The sequence below is a fragment of the Panthera tigris genome, chromosome A1 (assembly GCF_018350195.1).
Source record: "Panthera tigris isolate Pti1 chromosome A1, P.tigris_Pti1_mat1.1, whole genome shotgun sequence".
Lineage (NCBI taxonomy): Eukaryota > Metazoa > Chordata > Mammalia > Carnivora > Felidae > Panthera > Panthera tigris.
Genome location: NC_056660.1, coordinates 35,788,465 through 35,809,588, shown reverse-complemented (window position 1 = coordinate 35,809,588; position 21,124 = coordinate 35,788,465). Strand labels below are relative to the sequence as shown.

The 21,124-nt window shown below is 39.1% G+C and overlaps 1 protein-coding gene across 1 annotated transcript in view; it reads left to right on the top strand.

The window, feature by feature from the left end:
* DIAPH3 (diaphanous related formin 3) overlaps positions 1–21,124 on the top strand; it is a 503,867-nt gene that overhangs the window by 15,409 nt on the left and 467,334 nt on the right. Inside the window, exon 2 of the mRNA XM_015536788.2 lies at positions 11,156–11,188. Within this exon, the coding sequence (XP_015392274.2) occupies positions 11,156–11,188 (33 nt within the window). The remainder of the gene's footprint in view (positions 1–11,155; positions 11,189–21,124) is intronic.

Below are 21,124 nucleotides of genomic sequence, written 5' to 3'. Positions count from 1 at the left end.
ACACTTCAGAGAGCAACTTTAGGACCTAAAGGGGGAAACTCCCTCACAAAATAGACATTCTTGTTCGTGTTAGTCAGTTTACAGAAATTACAATCCCTTGCTCTCAGCTCCTGAGAGCTCATTCACCTGAACTTTAAAAAAAAAATTTTTTTTAATGTTTATTTTTGAGAGAGGCAGAGACAGAATGCGAGTGGGTTAGGGGCAGAGAGAGAGGGAGACACAGAATCCGAAGCAGGCTCCAGGCTCTGAGCTGTCAGCACAGAGCCCGATGTGGAGCTGAAGTCCGACGCCCAACTGACCGAGCCACTCAGGAGCCCCGTCATCCACCTGAACTTTTAAGATAGCATTTTGTTGTTGGTGTTATAACACTTAATAATCATCCACTTGGAATTATGCTCATTTTTCTCGTTCACATTTCATTTTTAAATATCTGTGCTTCAGAAACTGCTTCATTTCCACGTCAAGCCCTCCTCCCTCGAGCTGATACCAGCAGCTGTCCTGTTGTTGCGGGGGGTGGGCACTGAGAAAAGGGATGGGGAATCAGTCTGGGTTTTGGAGTCATCGTGACCAAGGTTCCATTTCCAGCCCGGCCACATTTCACTCTGGCAAATCACTTCTGTAACTCCTAATTTTCTGATCTCCAAGATGGGGATAGTGGCTAATTATCCCCATAATTACAACCCCTGAGGGTGTATTGATAATTTTGAAGAGTGCTCAATCAGTGGTGGTAGTAATGATGGGGTGGGCTGTATTATATGGGGTTCTTAGGGAGTCCTGGTTTCTCAGTTAAAGCCTTTTTTTTTTTTTTTTTTTTGGCTTAATGAAACAGAACCCCATGCAATGTCTAGCTTGGAATTGGAAAGGGCAGTTGTAAAGATACAGAGGGGTATATTCTTGGGTGAAGCACTGTAAGTGTAGCTGGTCCTCACAAGGATTTGAACCCTAGGACTGAAAGCTGGCAGCTTCTCTCATTCTCTCTTTCCTGGAGTCATACAGCTTTAGTTTGCTTCTCACTAGGCATTTGTTCCATGTTGTATCTCTGCAGGGTACGACTTCTGCTGCTTTGGTCTCCACACAGCCAGGCTCAGAGCCTCACAATTCCAGGTATACATGCTCTTGGCTCATGCAGGGACAGATCCTCATTCTCACGTCTGAATCCCCAATCCAGTTTTCTCATAGAGTGAGGATTTGATTGGCTCTGCCTGGATTTAAGTGTTGAGCTCTGCTCACATCTGTGGTCAGGGCCGGCTCACAAAGAACAATGTCTACTCCTGCGACATAGAGAAGGGATGCTGTGCATGAGGCAGAGAAACCCACAAGTATCTACCGTATCTACACCTGTGTGTCTTTGGAGACTCCTTGATGATAGTCTTGGCACCGGAAGACTGAGCTCAGAAGAGTTTGCCCAAGTTAGTGGTTTTTAACCCTGGTTGCACATTAAAGTCACCTGGGGGAGCTTTACAGCTACTTACCACAGACCCTGCCTTTGGGTATTCTGATTCAGTTGGTTTGGAATATCACTCAGGAAAAGAAAACAAAAACGCTTGAGGTGATTCTCTTCAGGTGATTGTCTTTTTTAGTAGGGTTGAAAATAACTGACCTAAAATGTTTCCTGTACTAGGTCTAGAGGTTCAAAGATGAGAGGAAAAAGGTCCCTCCATGTTAAAAAAAAAAAAAAAAAAAAAAAAAAAAAAAAAGAAAGAAAATGAAAGACATGAACACAAACTGCAAACAATGATCATTGACCCAAAGGAATTGTAAACAAAAGAGCTTTGGATGGAGAGAGGTGTAGGCTCGTTGTTTCCTGATGATAATGAAGGGTGACCCACCTTTACTATAGGTTTATCTGTGCCATACCTACTCGGTGTGGCTGCTGACCTCACATCTCATTCATCCCATCTAGCTGTTAGTGTCCTGAGGCCCAGGCAACATGCTGGCTCTGGACATGACATTGGGAAGCTGCCACTGCTTGAGTTCTCAGCCCCAAAGAGAAATGACAACACGTGACAGGCCTCCGCAACTGAAAAGTGAATGGCCCAGTATGACCAACACCGGCAAATAGACCTGCTGGTGAAATGACCGTGATAAAAAATCCCTGCACTCAGGAGCCCGTGCCCAGTTTGGGGAGGGGACACACACACATTTATGTCAGTTATAAATGGATTTAAGTGGATTAGAGGATGATTTCAGGGCCCAGAGGGAGGAGACTATTGGATGTGGCCTTGAGTTGGAATGATGGAGACCTAAACCAAGATGACGCTGGTGGGGTGTTAGTGGGAAGGAGGGGGACTAACATTTATTAAAGGCTCCTCACCACCAGGTATAGCGCATTGTGTACTTGATGTAGCCTTTCAGTGAAGGCTCTTAACAAGCCTAGAAGGACAGATGGTTCCTATTCTCCTGGTACAGATAAGGAAACCGAGGCTTAGGGAGTTGAAGCGCCCAGGGTCACACAGCTGATCAGTATCTGAGCTGGATTACAATCCAGGTGAGTTTGCTTCTAGAATCCTGGCTGTTAGCTTCTGCCTGGATAACGCAAGGCAGTATATGAGTCAGAGGCTGTAGCTATGCTGGTTCCGTGTTGCTTGAGCACTCTAGATGTGCTCCTTCTAGAGGGCTGCTCTTTTTCTCTGAATTCTTTCCTCCGGGTCCACATCGCTATCTCCTTAGTCCACTTTCAGCTCCGCTCCAACGCCACTTTCTCAGGCCTATGCAAGCCCTGGCTCCCCCAACCTGCAAACCCTCCCTCCCGCCTTGCACGGCTTTTCATGTTAGCCTAACAAGTGTTACCTTTTAACACCTTCTGTAACTTACTTATTGTTATTACCGTCTCTTCCTCAATAGAAGGAAAGTTCCTTTAGGACAGGAATCCTTGTTTTCTTAACTAGTGTACCCTCTTGCCAAGAACACAGTAATGTTTAATAAGCATTTGTTGAATGAAAGCCTTAGGAATCCGTTATGCTGAAAGAAAAGTAATTTTTTGCGTTACAAGTTTTACCTGAATCATGGCTGAAGATTTATTTGACCTTAGTCTCTGAACATGCCTATGTTTGCATGTTAATAGCATGTATTTAAGCTTGTATAATTACCAAGTACAGGCTGCCTTTCCTTCCAGTCACCACTGAACACCTCTCTCAGTGTCTTGTATTGTGGTTATCGTCTTGCTGCTTTTTTTGGCTTTAAGCTTCTAAAGCCAGGGACTGAGTCCTCTTTATGTTCCACGTAATGTCTTGCACATGTTGGCAGTCTAATTGTGCGGTAGGAAAGTTAGGCGTATGAGATTAGGTTTCACTTAAAATCTTAAGTTCTATTTTATTTTGGTATCCTGTCCGCATTTGCATTAAAAAGTTATCAGGTGAGTGGTATTTACCTTAACATTCTCAACATAGCATGAGATCATTTACATTTACAATAAAGAAAAATGATAGATTTCTTTTATCTCTGCCATTAATAAGTGTCATAAAATAGAAAAATAAAGCTAAGTCAATATATTATTGCCACAGAAATTGAATTTGTGTCAAAAGGATTTGTGCTTGTGATGTAGTGATTCGTATATTTTTCTTGGAATTAAGTTTCTAGCAGGTGACAACATCAATAATTCACGAGACCAAGGAGCTTTTTGAAATTGGTTAATTCATATATGTGAATTACAAAACAAATGAATAATGCCCTTAATGTATTCTGACATATTTGAAAATATGCATAAAAAAACTCCTAGCCTAACAAAGTCTGTGTTTATGGCATTAGATTTTTTAGATTTTCTTTTTTTACTACATTATTATTTGAAAAGGAACTTACCTATATTTTCTGCTTGGTGTGAAAAGTACTGTCCATACTACAGTAAAAAGCTTTTCTCATCATAAAATAAATAAGCCTATTCTAGACAACTGGGAAAATACAGGAAAATGTGGGGGGGAAAATTGCTCCAAACCCCACAATCCGGTTATATTAAAATAAAAATGGTTCCTGACTTATATTTTTCTATAAGAATGTTAATGGAATTATATCACATGCAATTCTGTTTTTATCTATCTATCTATCTATCTATCTATCTATCTATCTATCTATCTATTTAGAGTGAGAGCAGGGAGGGTCAAAGGGAGAGAGAATCCAAAGCAGGCTCTGTGCTGTTAGTGTGGAGCCTGTTGGGGAGCTTGAACCCACGAACCGTGAGATCTTGACCTGAACTGAAACCAAGAGTCAGGTGCTCAACCAACTAAGTCACCCAGGTGCCCCACAGATAGGCCATTTTAAATGCGACTTTTGTTTTTCATGTAACATTGTATTGTAAACATTTTCACATGTCATTATAGTCCGTATGGCAGGACTCTAGTTATTTAGTCTTTCCCAGATTCTGGGAAGTTTTAGGTTGATTATGATTTTAGCTATTTAAGATAAACTCTGTAGGTAAGTGTGTATAAACCTCTGGTTTTATTTCCTAACTCTAGATTCTAGATGTAATTAATTTAGCAATAAAACCTAGTAATTCTAGTTTAAGTAATGTGAACATAGGGTTTGTGTCACCAAATTGTTCTCTAAAAAGGTTCAACCAAATTTAATTTCCTTGTGGTGATACCAGAATGTAAAACAAAATCCTCCTTGCAAGGTGGTGTATTAGCTCCAGGAATATTCACTCTACATTTGTGTCTTGGACAAGACCTCTAGGAGACTGAATCATGCTCAGAAATAGCCCAGTAGTTTGAATAAGCTTCAAGGTAATTCTGGAAGCTCTGGGACCATTTTTACTCTTCCTACAGTGAATATTTGAAATACTTTCTAGCCTTCTCCAGATGATGAAAAAGGTCTTGAATTCTGGTGTCCTAGGACTAAATCTACTTGTAGAGAGGTTCAGGTATTTGAATTGTTTGCTCCTGGACCCGCTGCAGAGGAGGTTTTGAGCTGGTAGTAGAGGTGACAAGAACTTGAACAGCTGAAGAAAACATCTTAAAATAGGTATTAAAGCTCTTTTACTAGAATTAGCCATTCTGGTTTCCCTTTAATTTTACCTCCATGTTGAAGGAATTTATTGAAGGAATTTATTGAAGGAAATTATTGAAGGAAAAAGAACATTGGAGTTCTGTTAGAATAAAAAAAAAGGTTAGGTGCCCTGCCCCTGTGATGTGTCCTCTAGGAGAGAGGGCCAGGTAACAATTTAATTGGTTTTTCTAGAGAGGTGGTGGTTTTCTAGCAGTTCTGTTGCTGTCTTTTGATCCTTTTTGAAAACTTGTCTTAGAAATGATTTTTTTTCACTTCTGTGGATGGTTGAATGATGTCTCCTCCTGAAAGCTAATGTTCCTCTGTGATTCTGCTTTCCCAAAGAAGGAATTATGGAGAAGGGAGGTTGGAATCTTGGGTGGATGAGAGAAGCCTGGGACAATGGCCAGGTGTGTGTCTTTCTAGGTAGGCAGGGTTATGGTTTTGAATAGATGAACAGATTAAAAGAAGCTGGAGAGCTCCTACTCATTCTCACCTGTTCCTAACATCTCTCACTTGTCTCCACCTTAGTCTAAAAATATGACCACATGAAGAGCCAGTCAACTTAAAAGCTTTTCTTGACATTATCAAAGAGCCAGCTCTACTCTTGTCCTCGGTGCTATGAAGTTCAGTATTATTTTTGGAGCCCTTGCATGTTGTCACATCTAGGTATGTTGTGTAGTCGCCTGGGAAATGAACCTTAGGCTCTGTAGGTGTGGTTAGTGTCATGGTTAGTAATAATGCTTTACATTTCTGCGGTCTTTACAATTGGCATTGACGTTAAAACAAACAAAGGTGTGTGGACCAGAAATGCTGTTAGGATAAAGTAGGTGTTGGTGGGAAGGAAGAATCTGGAATTTGAAACAGGTGTGAGCAATGCTTTACCATAACCTTATCTGCATCTTATGATTAAAAGAAGACTAATCCTTTTTTCCTTTTGGGTCTAACTTTGTTGTGTCTTATTTTGACAAGCAGATAGTGTCATGTCATGGTTGATCTAACGAGCAAGCTTTGATACTTCACTAAATCTCTGCTTATGAGGGTGAATTATTGTAGCTTTAGAGATAAACTAAGCCTTGTTTTTTAAAAATTTTTTTTAAACTAAGCCTTTGAATAAATGATGTAATAATTCATCCTGCACACCATGGAGTGTTGAATTCTCTTACAGCAGTAGTAATTGGTGCCTGTCACTACATGGCAGTAAAACCTGTCCCAATTGTACCAGCTTAGGGTTTCTCACTTTGAAAATTTCTTGTACTTCTTAGCTGTACCCTTCATTTAGCTTGTTTCAGGGACACCGGTTTTAAAGTGAGCTGCATGTCCCGAGATTCGAATGGGTGCAGGCTGAGGAAGTGTTTCATGGCTGGTGGGGTGTGGAGTAGGGTTTCTCACATGGTCCTGGGAGGGCTACAGCATTGCCCTCGGGCCCCTTACGCGTGTGGGTTCCTAAGCCCCGCCGTAGACCTGCTGAATCAGAATCTTGAGAAGCTGAGACCTTGTCATCTTTTATAAAGAAAATCTTGGTGTGTTTCTAGTGCACACTAACAAGCTGGAAACTAGGTGGCTTAGAGGGTCTAGTTTATGAAAATTGGGTCTGAGTCAAGTGCATTCAGAGGCTTTGCTCTTAGAGGTGTTCTTCTTGTTAGTGGCTACTCATAATGACCTAGTTAAAGGATGTAAATTAAATTAGATTGCAACAGCTAAAAATTATTTTTAAAGATTAGCATGTACTTGGCTTTGACGGTGATTAGTGCTTGTTAACTTGACAGTTGGTGGTGGCTGTACCTAATGACATTAATGGACAGATCCTTTGCTCCCAGCTAGTTCCGATGTGCTAACCAATGAAAATATAAAATTTGCTAAAAGTCTCAAGCTACAGCTTGGAACCTTTTTTAAACTGTATGTGGACCTTGGGTTTGTATGTTGTTTTGTATTACACAGTTGATCTGGTGTCTTTGTTGCTTCCTTGTAAACTAAGTTGGTTGGGGGAAGGACCATTCCTTCATACCCCTTGATATTTACAGCATTTCACAGAGTGCTTTGAAAGCTCTAGATCTATTTTTTGGCAGCATGTAGGGTCTTCAATAAAGGTTTTGATGCCTTGCTTAAATGTGAATACAGCAACCTACGTTCTGTGTTTCTACCTTTTTTTTTTCTTCAAAAGAACATAGGATCCAAAAAAAAAAAAACTATAAAGACTTTTTCTTTTCAATTCCAGAGTGATCCTCTTGACCATTCATCTTAGGAACTGTCATTAGCAGAAAACATTGTTGCCTATCTATATGAGCTGTTCCTTACTTTTTAGGGAGAAAATAGAATTGAACAATGTAGGAAGAAAAATGAGGTTTTTGTCTTGGGAAGGGAGCTCTGATGCGCTTTAATACCACACCTTAACCAATTACTAATGGTTCTGTGTCTAGAACTATTTTGGTATTATCACCAGTTTGATTTTATCCATGCTGCAAAGCATTAACAATACCTATACAATCATTGACCAGATGCTGTGACTAAAGGTCACAAAGTCACAAAATCACATTAGGTATGAATGTTTTAATATGTCTGAGACGGTATGGTTTCAATTTGTGTGTGTGTGTGTGTGTGTGTGTGTGTGTAGGTACAAATAGAATCCTAAAAGTTGCTATTAGGTTATTTTTAAAGTGTTCCTATTTGCCTCCATTTAATAGTCCATTTTATGTTTCCACTTCCTTCTTGGTATGGATATCTTCAAATGCTACTCTTGAGCCGGATTGATGGGTATAGTTCTTGTTTTCCCCAACCAGAAGAATGAGTAAAGAGCATTGCTGGTAGCTATAAAGCAAATACTGCATTTTTTAAGGGTCACGGCCAACCAGACATATAAATAGTACCTCAAGTAGCAGTATAAAAATAATAACTTTTTATAATAAAGTTCTTTACTGTTTTTGAGTACGGATGTCACCTTGTCGTTTTTTATCTACTATACAAAGGCTGAAACCCCACAGAATTATCTGAGGGTTTTATGTCCATCATTTCCTCTCTCCCTACCCCTTCCACTTTTGAGAAGTGTGCCATCTAAACAGGTAGGGCCTTGACATGACATCCACTTCACAGTAAACTTGAATTAATAATAACTTTCACGCATCCTACAAAAGGGTGCCACTTGCTAATAACTTCACATTGTTAAAATAAGACTTTAGTGTTAATTTCTACTTTAAGTTCTGTTTGAAGTAGACTGGGATTGGGCATTTCAGTTTTTAGGGGAAGTTACTCATGCTTAGATCTATTAAAAAATTTAAATGCTAACAAGTCTTTTGTAGTCTCTTTCAGTTTGTATGCATGCAAACAAATATGGAATTTCTATTTTTTGAAAGCTCAATCTTGAAGTGAAACTTATTCTGGCTTCACTGTTTGGATATAGAAACCAAAATTTTTTGATCCATTTTCTAGCTGTTTACTGTTAGTCACTCTCTGCAGCCCTGTCATGGGTTCTTGACATGGTCCTTGACATGGGTCCTGCCCTACTGGCTTCTTTGGATCCTGGTGTGGATAGTGGTGAGAATCGATAGGCAAGTGTTTTCCAGAGGAGAAGGAATAATGAACTTGACCTTACCTTCTTGCCTTTCTCTCTGACTGTTAAACTTCCTGCACTTGGATCCCTTTGAGTTTCTTCCTTTTCCTTGTAAGTTACCTCTGAATTATAATTCTGTAGTAATTCATCACACGTTTTTTTCTTGTGAAAGATTATGTATAATATAGATAGTAACTGAACTTATATATGTGCCTCCATAGTTTTTAAAGAATTTCACAGATTGAGTCCTTTTAGAAGCTAGATCCTGGCTGCCTGGGTGGCTCAGTCAATTGTGTCCAACTCTTGATTTTGGCTCAGGTCATGATCCCAGGATCGTGAGATCGAGCCCTGTGTTGGGCTGCGTGCTGAGGATGGAGGAGCTCGCTTAAGATTCTCTTTCTTGTTCTCTGCCCCTCTACCCTGCTTTCTCTCTCTGTCTCTCTCTCTCAAAAAAAACCCAAAAAACAAAAAACTAGATCCTCAGTGAGGTAGTTCAAGGATATAAAAAAGTTAAGACAAAAAAAAAAAAAATGGATCTTATGTGTCTTGTTCCTACACAAGGATGACTGTTCTATTCTGAAAGTTATGAGTTCAACTCTAAAAGGCTGTGCAGCTTTAGGCCTTTGATGTTATGCAAAAAATAGTGTTTTTGGCTATTTACATCTCCTGTATTTTGCATCCTGTAACCTACATCCTCTGCTTTTCCTGTATGGTGCTGTACTTTTCATAGCTTTTATGCAGTCTTTAGACCATGAATCTTACTTGGGATCTGCTCATATTTCTCTTAAAATTGTCTATTTTCATTCTCTTGGCATGGCTTTTATAGCATTTTCCTCAGGCAAGTCAAACTGGTATTTGGGAATATTTCATTGGTGTAGGAAGGTGTTTTCTCTTGACTGTGGTGTACTTTTCTGAATAGGATTTCAGCTGGAACCTTTCTCTTTGGCCTTATTTTTTAAGCATTAGGCTACCCAGGATGCTATTGTGTTGGTAGTTGACTGCATTCCTCTTGTCTTGTGAGAGGAACTCAAAATGACCCCTTTCAGGTGAGATGTACCTTGTGATTCGGGTGGTATCTCTGAAGAATAGAGATGTGGTTAACCACATTCAGTGGGTGGGAAATCTCTGTTGACAGGAAATTGGCAGGAAAGCACACATGTAGCAGGCAGTTAGAGGGAACAGTATCCTACCCAGCCTTTCCACGGCTGCTTTTTCTGCTAACTTGAGAGCCATGTGGACTGGAGTTTAATTCTAGTAATGGTCTCTGGGATGAGACTGTGGCTCCCAGTGCCTCAGAAATTTTATAGTTCTGCCCAGGATTACTCCCACTCTTAAGGACTTGTGTGCTTGCTTGTTATTTTCAGGGGCCAAAGGTAATACTAAAGGCAAATTCTAACCCAGAATTAAACACTAAATCTATTAATTCATTCCCATCCCTTCCTTCTTCCCAGTGTAACAAGGAATTTAGGCTAGAGCCTGGTGGTGTGGCTAGTAGTATGGTCAGTTATTCAGCTTTGTTATACACAAAGCTGATTTTGGGCCCCTCCCATTAGTGTATCCTCTGCCCTTGGAAGGAATGTCTTAGTCAAAGAGAAGAGAATCTGGGATAGTGATTTGCTCTGTACCCCTTTTTAATCTGGATCCTCACTGAGATAGACTGATGAGCATACAGGTGTATTCCAGTATACAAACATGAATGACAAATTTCATTGTGTCAACGTTGAATTTAACTAGTGCCACTCAGGCTGTTATATGATGAATGCTAACACGTGTTTTTCTGTACTTCCAAAATCTAATCTATTTAGGAATGCACTTGACCCTTTCTCTGCCCTTTTAAAAGGTCCACTGCTACCGAATAAGATGAGGGAGAATTGAAAATGGATTCTAGCTACTTGAATACAAAATCTTGCCTGACTCCGGAATTCAGAAAACTTAGATTTTTGGTCTCCCCCCCCACCCCCCCCCACCCCCCGCAACCTAACTGCTTTTTCTTTTGAACCACTTTGTAAGAAACTAATTTATTCACTTTCTAAAGTGGCCTTATGTTTGTCTAGCAGGGAAATCAGCAAAAGGGTTCTCAAAGAAGCTAGCAATGAAATTGAAAAGTGTCTACTGTCACCGCTGGTGATAAATCAAACTGATGTTAGAGATGCAAATAGTCATTCCAGTACTCTCCTCGTTACTAGAATTGTTTAAGTTAATTAAGCCAGCAAAGTACTTCATTATCTACTATGCTGCATGCTAATGGTACATTTAAAGTTTCACTGTCTTATGATTCAGATTTTTTTTTTCACATTTAAGTCTCCATATCCATTGTGTTCTAAGTCCATATACTTAATGGTAACTAATACTGTTTTTCAGGAAAATGGATTTATTGTGCCACAGTTAAGTTTCTACTTTGTGAGGTCTGCAAGTCTAAGAAATCTTAGGAAATGTTTGAAACTATCACATTCAGGGTACCTTTTGTCCATCTTCTTGAGAAAGTGATTAAAACGCTGTATAATTCATTTTTATTGGACTGTCAGTAGTTTAATTACATTCAACTTAGCATTGTAGAATTTTTAAACGTATTCTATTAACTAAAATAAAAGCTGTTATAAATTACTGATATGATTGGTTTCTTTCATTTTGCAGCATTTAAATATTAGGACACTGACGGATGATATGGTAAGGTTATACTCAACACTTCTTTTGTTGTGAATCTTAACTAACCATGTAATGTTGATGGCGTGCTGGGCTAACACCTTTGAAACTGCTAAAAATCTGCATGTTTTGGAAACCAACTGTTTTTTTATAGTGCTAAAATAAGAGGCAGAATTGGTAAAATGCATGACAGTTTTTGCTTTTAAATAGTAAAAGGAACTAGTAACTCGTTGATGGGCTAATTTAAAAAAATTGTTTAATTACAAATTGTTAGTCAACTTTGAATCATTCAAATCCATCTCATTCTTTGGGGATGAATTGCACACTTAAAAAGGAGGTAAAAAAAAAAATAACACCTAAAGACATTCAGCTTTTCTGAAATATGTAGTTGCTACAAAGTAAACCAGACTAAAATGTGATGCGTGTATTAAAAAAAATGCTCAAAAATGGGGGAACCAGGCATGCTTTCCTATTTGTTCTGCATGTTGAAAACAATAGGCTTGCTTATAAGAAATTAACACTTTATAGCACCATTACAGATTGTTGTATATTCGAGTACATATTTCTGAGAAATAGATTTTTGAATGTAACTCTTGGCTAACGGTAAGGGAATAACAACAGTAGTAAGGCTGAAATAAACAATAATGTGAAAAAAAATATGTAAGCATGATAGGACAAAGCACAGTGCTGTATTGATCTGGTTCTGAATTCAAATTCACCTTACATGTAATATGAAACAGAATGTGTAGAACATGGTAAACACTTAAAAAATGTCTAGTGCACCCATTATCCAACGTACCATCTTGGGTACTTGGGTAAAGTGGACAGGCAAAGAGAAATGAGATCTAGATCGTGACATGCAGGATGGAAAAATTCAATTAGAATGTTCTGTTTTATTCCTCTGGATAATATCTAAAACAAGGGTTGTTCATGTAAGCTTTCCTGGATAAGATTTTTCAGATAATGGTATTTAGAAAATTGTAGTGATACGGAACACTTACACAGAGAACATGTTATTTCTTATCATGCAAGGTAGAGTTGACTTCCTCTTAGCACTCAGTTGCACTGAGGGTCCACTACGTTAAGTACATGGTTTGCCCAAGTATGTACAGCTGGAAAGTTGGGTGTCTGTGGCTTGAATCTTGTTCCACAAAGCTCCAAACCCAAACATGTACTATGCTAACTCAGCCTTCAAATGCCTTCTTATGACTGATAATAAAACCATCTGTAATTTTTATGTTTGAACATCTATAAGAATATACAATGGTAGATTTAGAATAGCCTTATTAAAATATAGTTCATATAGCCTACAATTTACCCATCTAAAATGTACAACTGAATGGTTTTTAGTATGTTCAGAGTTGTACAGCCATTGCCACAATCAATTTTAGAACATTTCCATCATCCAAAGGGAAACCTCCTACTTAAAAGCAGTCACTCACCATTTACCCCCAACTCCACCAGACTTAGGGAATGGCTAGTCTACTTGGTCCATAGATGTCCACTTCTGGATATTTCCTATGAATGGAGTCCTGTGATAAATGGTCTTTTGTGACTGAATTTTTTCATTTTGCATAATGGCTTCAAGGTCTGTGTTGTAGCTTGTATCACTACTTGGTTCCTTTCTATTGCTGAATGCTATTCTGGGACCTTTGAGATTTGTTCATATTTTATGGGCACTACACATCTTTTTCTTCCTTCTTTCTTTCTTTTTTCTTTTTTTATTTAAAAAAATTTTTTTAATGTTTATTTATTATTGAGAGAGAGAGAGACAGAGACAGAGCATGAGCAGGGGAGGGGCAGAGAGGGGAGGAGACACAGAATCCGAAGAAGGCTCCAGGCTCTGAGCTATCAGCACAGAGCCTGACACGGGGCTCAAACTCACAAACTGTGAGATCAGGACCTGAGCCAAAGTTGGTAGCTCAACCAACTGAGCCACCCAGGCACCCCTCTTCCTCTTCATTGAGCTACTGATCTTTGCTTCGTTATGATTGACGTTGCACATTGTCACCCACAGTCTCTACCCTAAGTTCTAGAAACAGAGTCCTGCTACACTTTGGCTTCACCAAGTCATTCTAGAAGCTATCTTGCTCTGATCTTACATTAACAAAAGGATTCCTTCCAGTGAAGACTTCAGTCTTTTCTCTCCATCCTGCCTCCATTCCTCCTCTCCCCTATTCCTTGTAATTGGGTGGGGTAAGGTCAGAACTTTTTGGGAGTTACCATACTGCCTTGTGTGGTATTTTTATCAAAGCAGTATATCATTGTAGGACTTTCTCACCAGTTTAAACATCTTCAAGGAAGAGACAGCATGTTGGTATGTTGTCTAGTATTGTGTTAAGCATTTTTGTAAATTTTTTGTTGAAGGAATGAAGAGTGAATCATCACTTTTGATTACTTGCCTTTGGATCTGGGGATGGCTTGGTCCTGGTCAGGCTTCCCAGAGATGGACCCTTGCCTTTGCACAGAGTAAAAGAGTTTTATATTAAAAAAAAAAAAGGGGGGGGGGCTTTGACAAGGACCTGCTGTTAGTCTTTGTGACCACCTGCCTGGATCACTGACCATTGCCTTGCCTCTGCCTTTACCTTAGAGGGACGTATGACTGTTCTAGATTCCTCCTTGACCTTTTCCCTTTTGATTAACTGAACTACAGTCTCCCCAGCTCTCCCTGATCGCTTCTGATCTTGTGCTCTAGCCTGGCTCTTGAGTAGGCTAGGGCTTAAGACCAGGGAGGGATCAAGCAGGCAATCTAGTTCAGGCAGCTGGGTCCATTGCTGTGGAGCTTAGAGAAAAAGCCTGGCTATTTTGAACAAGACACACTGAAAAGTAAACCTAACTCATTGATTGACGCACCATGGAAAGAGCATTGGATTAGGAATCGGAAGACTCTTGTTGAAAGACAGAACCTCACTCACCTCTTCTTAGCTCTTTGACCTTGGCAAATCAATTATCTGATTGTTCACTTACTTGTAAAGCAGGACTAATTATACCTTTTCTACTTTCCTCAAGAGTTTTGGTGAGTTTCATTGAAGTGTGTTGAACTGCTGCATTCATTTCTGTTCCTTGTTAACCCCTCTTAAAAATATGTCCCAGTGCACAGACAGCAGGGGTGACGTGACAGGTTTGCGGTTGAGCCTTACAGGCTATGTCACAGATTGATGCAGAGCTTTGAGGGAGGAAAGCGTAGCTGTATGTTTCGGGGGCTCTATAAATGATTTTTGGTGAGTTAGAGCTCAGAGAAGCATTGGCCACTGATGATTTGATGTGTGTTAGCAATATGTTTTCTAATTAAAGGTTGCTACCCCGACAACATGTGTATGGTATGTGTGTTTTCAGTTCAGAGCTTCTTAATGTGAGAATAGCTTTTTTTTTTTTTTTTTTGGCAGAACTTGAGAGAAGGCGCCATAACAATGGCGTCTGCTGCAGTCACAGATCTGAATAACAGTATTTTAGAAACATGCAACATTCTGGGAAGCATTAGTGTTAAACACCCATCCCTTTAAATTGCTTGTTAAAGGCCTACGGAAGTACTTCACGTTTCAAGGTTATTTTCTGAGTTACAATCAGAATTTCATAGGACGCTGTCTGGTTGAAGGAAGTATTGCTCTAGTGTTGAGACAGAGTTCATATACTTTAAACAGTGTTCATTCTACAAATACCTGAGCATTCATGCCATGTAAAGTGCGGTCCGAGGTGAAAAAGTCACTTAGTTTACAACCATCCATTGTCTGTACCTGGGTTGAAAAGAACGCTTTTTTTTGTAGAGGCAAAAATGTTGAGACAAGAGCTGCGAAGGGAGGCTGGTTGGAATAGGTCAACAGGAAGAAATTGAATATGGTTGACACAATACTGAATTCTCCATGACCATGTCCACGGAGTGTTTTTGTGGTTTAGAAGTTGTTTTTGACTTGGTTATTGTCTCCCTTGTCCCTCAGAACCTTTTGTCTCAAGTGCGGTGCTCCTACTGATCCTCTCTGTCTACTCTTTTCTCCCCCTGGTAGCCAATATTACTGTTGTAATCTCTGGTTTAGCCTACAGCAAGGATTTTCAGACTTTCTTGACTATAGGACCCAGCATATATACTAAGTATGTTTCATTTTGTAGCCCAGCTCACATACACATACAAATTCTCTCTCCGTTGAAACTGTTTTATGAACTAATATTTAATGTTTCTAAGCTCAATGAACTCTCATCTTTTCCTTTCCACTCCTTTCTATTGCTTTTTACTCCTCTCCTTTCCATTAAAAAACAAACAAACAAACAAACAAACAAACACCAAAAAAAACCCCCCAAACAAAAATCACCAAAAAAAACCAAAACAACAACAAAAGAAAGAGGGTGGAAGGAAGGCGGATCCAGTCCACTACATTGGTTCCTTGTCCCGCATGTGGTTCATGACTGTAGCTTAAAAAGAGACCTTGGCCTGTACAGCAACTAGAAAGAGTCCTCAGATCATAAAATGAAGAGCAGACACTCACAGAGAGATCTGAGGACTCTTTCCAGTTGCTGCCACTTGCTAGCATTGTGACTTTGCGTATTTAACTGTTGGGCCTTGGTGTCCCTGGTTATAGAGCTTTACAAGGGAAAAATAATGCCAAAGTGCTTGGTGAACTATGCATTCACAGCATTAGTGGTATAGTTAGTAACATGAATTTTTTTTTTTTTTTGAGGAAAGATTTACATTTAACATAATATACCAATTTTATGGATGCAATTTGATGAATTTTGACAAGCGTATACAATCATGTATACACTATGATCATGATATAAAAGCTTTCCATCACCCCAAAAGATTTTGTGCCGTTTGTAGTCAATTTCTTCCGCCTATCCTGGCTCTTGGGAGACATGAGTCAGCTTTTTGTACCATATAACTCAGTTTCTAGGATTTCATATAAGTGGAATCACTTAGTATAGTGCTTTTGTGTCTGGCTTCTTAGCATTGTGCTTTTTAGGCCCGCTCTAGTGCTTTGGGTGTATCAGAATTCGTTGTTTTTATTACTGAATAGTATGCCATTGTTTGGTAATACTTCTAGTTTATATATTCAACAGTTTGGGTTTCCAGTTTTTGGTGATTGAATAAAGCTGTGAACCTTTGAGTACAGTTTTTGGGGGTATGGTTTCATTTTGGAAGGGGAATTATGTGGTAACTATGATTAACTTTACGAGAAACTGACAGATTGTTTCCACTAATGACAAATGATGTTAAGCATCGTTTATTATGCTTATTTGCCATTCCTTGTAATGTCTATTACTAGATACAGGGCCAAATTACTCTTGAGTGAGACTTGGCCTTAAGTAAGTGGAAACTTACCTAATTGATTTGAGGCCTTTGTTTTCTAATATAAAAACAATTACACTATCAATTTTCCTCTGAGTGCTACTTTAGCTGTGTCATTTTCTGAATGTTCAGAAATTTCCCAATTTTCCTGTTGATTTCTTCTTTAACCCATTGGTTATTTACGTCTATGTTTAACTTTTAAATATTTGGGGATTTTCCTGAACTCTCTTATTACTGAATTGTAACTTAATTTCCTTGTGGCCAGGGATCATGCTTTGTGTGACTTCAATCATAATTCAGTTTGCTGAGTCTTGCTTTCTGTCCCAGAATGTGGTCTATCTTTGTGAATGTTACATGTGCATTTTGCTTGTGTTAGATTGATCTATAAAGAAGTCACATTGGCTGACAGTATTATTCATATCCTGTTTTCTTGATTTTTCTGCTTGTTTTAACAATTATTGAGAGAGAAGTGTGGAAGTCTCCAACTATAATTCTGGATATTTTATTTCTCTGATCAGTTCTATCAGTTTTGCTCCATATATTTTAAAGCTCTGGAATTAAGTGCATATACATTTGGGATTGTAGTAAATCTTTCATCATTATGAAATAACTACTTATATCCCCAGTAATATTAAGTTGTAGGCTTTGGAAATTGACTAGATTGATTGGCTATACTTGATACAGTTATTGCCTTCCTTTTTGAACAAATACTTCTTGGCCTCTGGGACACAAACTTTATTGATTTCATATCCCCATGACCTTTCCTTTTTTGTTTTGTGTGGTTTTCCTTTGCTTATCTTAAACTATTGTCATTTATCAGGTTTCTTTACTGAGGCCCCTGCTCTCCTGTGTATAGTGCTGGACTGGGGTGATGACCTTAGTCCATGTCTTTGTCTATGACCTTTTCTTTAAGTTGAGATCTATTACTCTATTGGCCTACTGAATACTTTTGTATGGATGTCTCACCTGTACTTGAAACTGTTCATGCCCCAAATTAAACCTTACATTTTTTCTTTTTAATTTTTTTAAATGCTTGTTTATTTTTGAAGGAGAGAGAGACAGAGCGTGAGGGGGGGGAGGGGCAGAAAGAGAGGGAGACACAGAATCCGAAGCAGGCTCCAGGCTCTGAGCTGTAAGCCCAGAGCCCGACGCGTGGCTCGAACTCACGAACTGGGAGATCAGACCTGAGCTGAAGTCGGACATTTAACTGACTGAGCCACCCAAGTGCCAGTTTATTCCCATTTTTAAAGATGGAGAAACTAAGGCAAAAGAGATTATGTAACTTGTTCAATGTCATGAAGCAGCCAGAAAAACTATGGCAGACTGATTCCAGAGAATATGGTCTTTACCAAGAGAGTTACATTGCCACTTAAGTACTATCCCTTTCTCCTCTGAGAGTGCCAATATAAAATCTGAAAGTATATTTCTCGTTTCCTGCTTTTCCTCTGGAGCCATCTATATGAAACCTCTGACCTTTATTTTAAACAAAAATTTTTAGGGGCGCCTGGGTGGCGCAGTCGGTTAAGCGTCCGACTTCAGCCAGGTCACGATCTCACGGTCCGTGAGTTCGAGCCCCGCGTCAGGCTCTGGGCTGATGGCTCGGAGCCTGGAGCCTGTTTCCGATTCTGTGTCTCCCTCTCTCTCTGCCCCTCCCCCGTTCATGCTATGTCTCTCTCTGTCCCAAAAATAAATTAAAAAACGTTGAAAAAAAAAAATTTAAAAAAAAAAAAATAAAAAAAAAAAAACAAAAATTTTTAAAGCTTTTTTTTTTTTTTTTTCAGTTTATTTATTTTGAGAGAGACTTAACTGGAGACGGGGGGAGATACAGAGAGAGAATCCCAAGCAGGCCCTGCACTCCCAGCGCAGAGCCCCACATAGGGCTTGAACACAGGAACCATGAGATCATGACCTCATGAGTCAGGTGATCAACCAACTGCGCCACACAGGTGCCTGAGATCTCTAAACTAAATTGACAAGGGAAAATTGTATCCTAGTCACTTACCTTAATCCTGAGAATTATAAAGACATCTGTAAGAAGTTTTCTATAAGAAATGAGGTATTTTTAGTATTTCCAGTAAACAAAACTGAGAAACATTTATGCTGAAGGAGTAGTCATTTGTGACTGAGAGATGTCAACAGGTAAAGGATAGGAGTCTGTTTTTTTTTTTTTTTTTAATTACAAAGGACATGGAAAAACTCTGGTTGCAAACCACTTTACAGATATGGTGACTGCAATCTGCTCCCAGGTATAAGTATAGGCTTTCTTGGTTCCCCTCAAATTTTGCCACCAGGAATGAGGTCTTAGAGCCATTGAAGATACTGCCTGAGTGTGGGTTCTGATGAGTGCTATGAGAAACTTTCATTGTTCTCTGTGGACCTTGTGCCTCGCTTGATGTAAATGCTGCTATTTGACTCTAGCACATTCCTGGGTGTTATCTGCGAGACTGGTTCACTCAAAGATGAGTTCCCCAGATAGATACACTTGATGGAACCAAGTTTTGTCTACCTACAGGCTACTCCTGGACCTACCTAGATGTGATATCCCTTGTGGGATATGTGCCAAGTTAGACATTGTACTTAGGAAAGAAATAAATCGTTTTATTTATGTTGCTGACTTGAAAGTCAATAGAACATACATCATCAACTTTAAAAAAAGAGCTTAACAATTATTTTTTTTTCTTATTGGTCTAATAAGACATAAAACTGTCTGTACTATGATTGAAGTTCATTTTGTACTTTTATGAACTTCTGTTTTCCTTGGTAAGTTTAAAAACCATGAATGATAATACAAAAAGTGTGAGATTTTCCAGTTTTTCTTCGAAGCTATATATTCAAAATAAACTCTTCTGTGTTAAGTAGATAAACCAGCATGGACTGGGGCAATTGAATGTATGTGGTAAAATACATCAGAACAAGTTCTCTAAGCTTAAATTATTCACTAAGTCAGGTGGGCCTTTCTGAGCCCATTAATATGAGTTAATTAGAGCTTCCTGTACTTAGGTTTTCAGTAGTAACACTTAAGTACTGTCTTAGAATCTTTAAATATTTATGGGATAGTTTAGAGAGCTCCTCCTCAAATCAGTAGAAACTTGGGAATTAGATCAAGAGCTCTCAGAGTTGAACAGACTAAGATGTAGTGGGGTGTGCAGACTTGTTTATTCATCCTTTTATCCATTCATTCATTAAGCATTTGAGTGGTTAGTACTGTTATAGGAATGTAAAGATCAATATGACTGTTCTGCCATTGGGAACAGTGAAGAAACAGATGTGTATACAGTTTACGGTTGTATAGGTATACTAATACTGTTCTAGGCCCATTGCACTGTGTCTAAAGTCCAGTGGAGTTGTAAGGTCATCTTTGAGGTTGGGAGAAGACTTGGTAGAGAAGGGGACTTTTCAGCTACTTTTGAAGGACAAATTGGAATATAGGCTGGCAGGAGTTGTAGGATTTGTAGTAATTTAAAAAAAATATTTATTTATTTTTGAGAGAGAGAGCGAGTGAGCGTGAGAGGAAGAGAGGCAGAGAGAGAGAAGGAGACAGAGTCTGAAGCAGGCTCCAAGCTCTGAGCTGTCAGCACAGAGCCCGATGTGGGGCTTGAACTCACGAACCATGAGATCATGGCCTGAGTCAAAATCGGACGCTTAACTGACTGAGCCACCCAGGTGCCCTGAGTTGTAGTAATTTTTTACTCTGATAATTTTACTCCCTGGATACCAACAGAATGGATCCCAGATGGAAGTGCCAGGTAGGCAAGTAGAAAACAATTGTTGGTGTTCTCAGGAACCTTTTGTTTTATGGGTAGTACAGGTCTATGTCTTGTAAAAAGTGTGCTATTTATCTACAGAGCTAACTTCTATTTCCTTTATGTGTATAGTATTAATATCTGTATATAAGAAATTAGAATTGTGCTTAACAATATGAGTAAGTAAAACTTTGGGGTTTGAATATTATTTTTAAGGGATTATCTTTTTCTTTGGATATTTTTCTTGTCACCTGGTGTTATATTCTAGAACTCAAGGTTGTTTTTAATCTAGGGGACCAATCTTTGAAGGGTCAGTGTTAGGAAGAGTCCAGATTGTTCTTAATGAATATATAAAAGACATAACACTTGGAGTTCATCCTGATATTGCTGGGAAGGAATTAGCAAAGTAAGAAGTAATGGGTTGTATCCCAGGCATGGAGGACAGAAAGCTATTTATTATTCACTTAACAAAGACTAATAGAGCACTAATTGTATGAACTATGCTAAGTTCCAGGAGTAGGTCCAGTGGTGAATAAAATAATGAATAAACCTATGATGGGGTAACTTTGGAATAGTACTCGTGCTATGTAGTGGCAAGCACCAGACTTATGGGCATCCAGCCTAGTTTTGAGGAGTCTGGAAGGCTCCTACCTAAGATGTAGCTCAAACTGAAAGCCAAAGACTGAGGTGAAATGATCCCGATTATGGAGATGGGATAGGAGTTGTGGTTTTGGTAGGTTTTTAGGCACAAAAAACAGTTTGCACATTTAAGAGACTCTGAGTTGTTCATTACATCTGGTTCCTACAGTGTAATGGCGGGTAGAGTAGTGAAGAGATTGCCTGGACAGAAAGTAGGGTTCAGATCAAGCTGGACCTTTTGAGCCATGATAAGACTGGAATGTCCTCCTTTGAGTAATGGGGATGCAAAGGTTGAAAGGT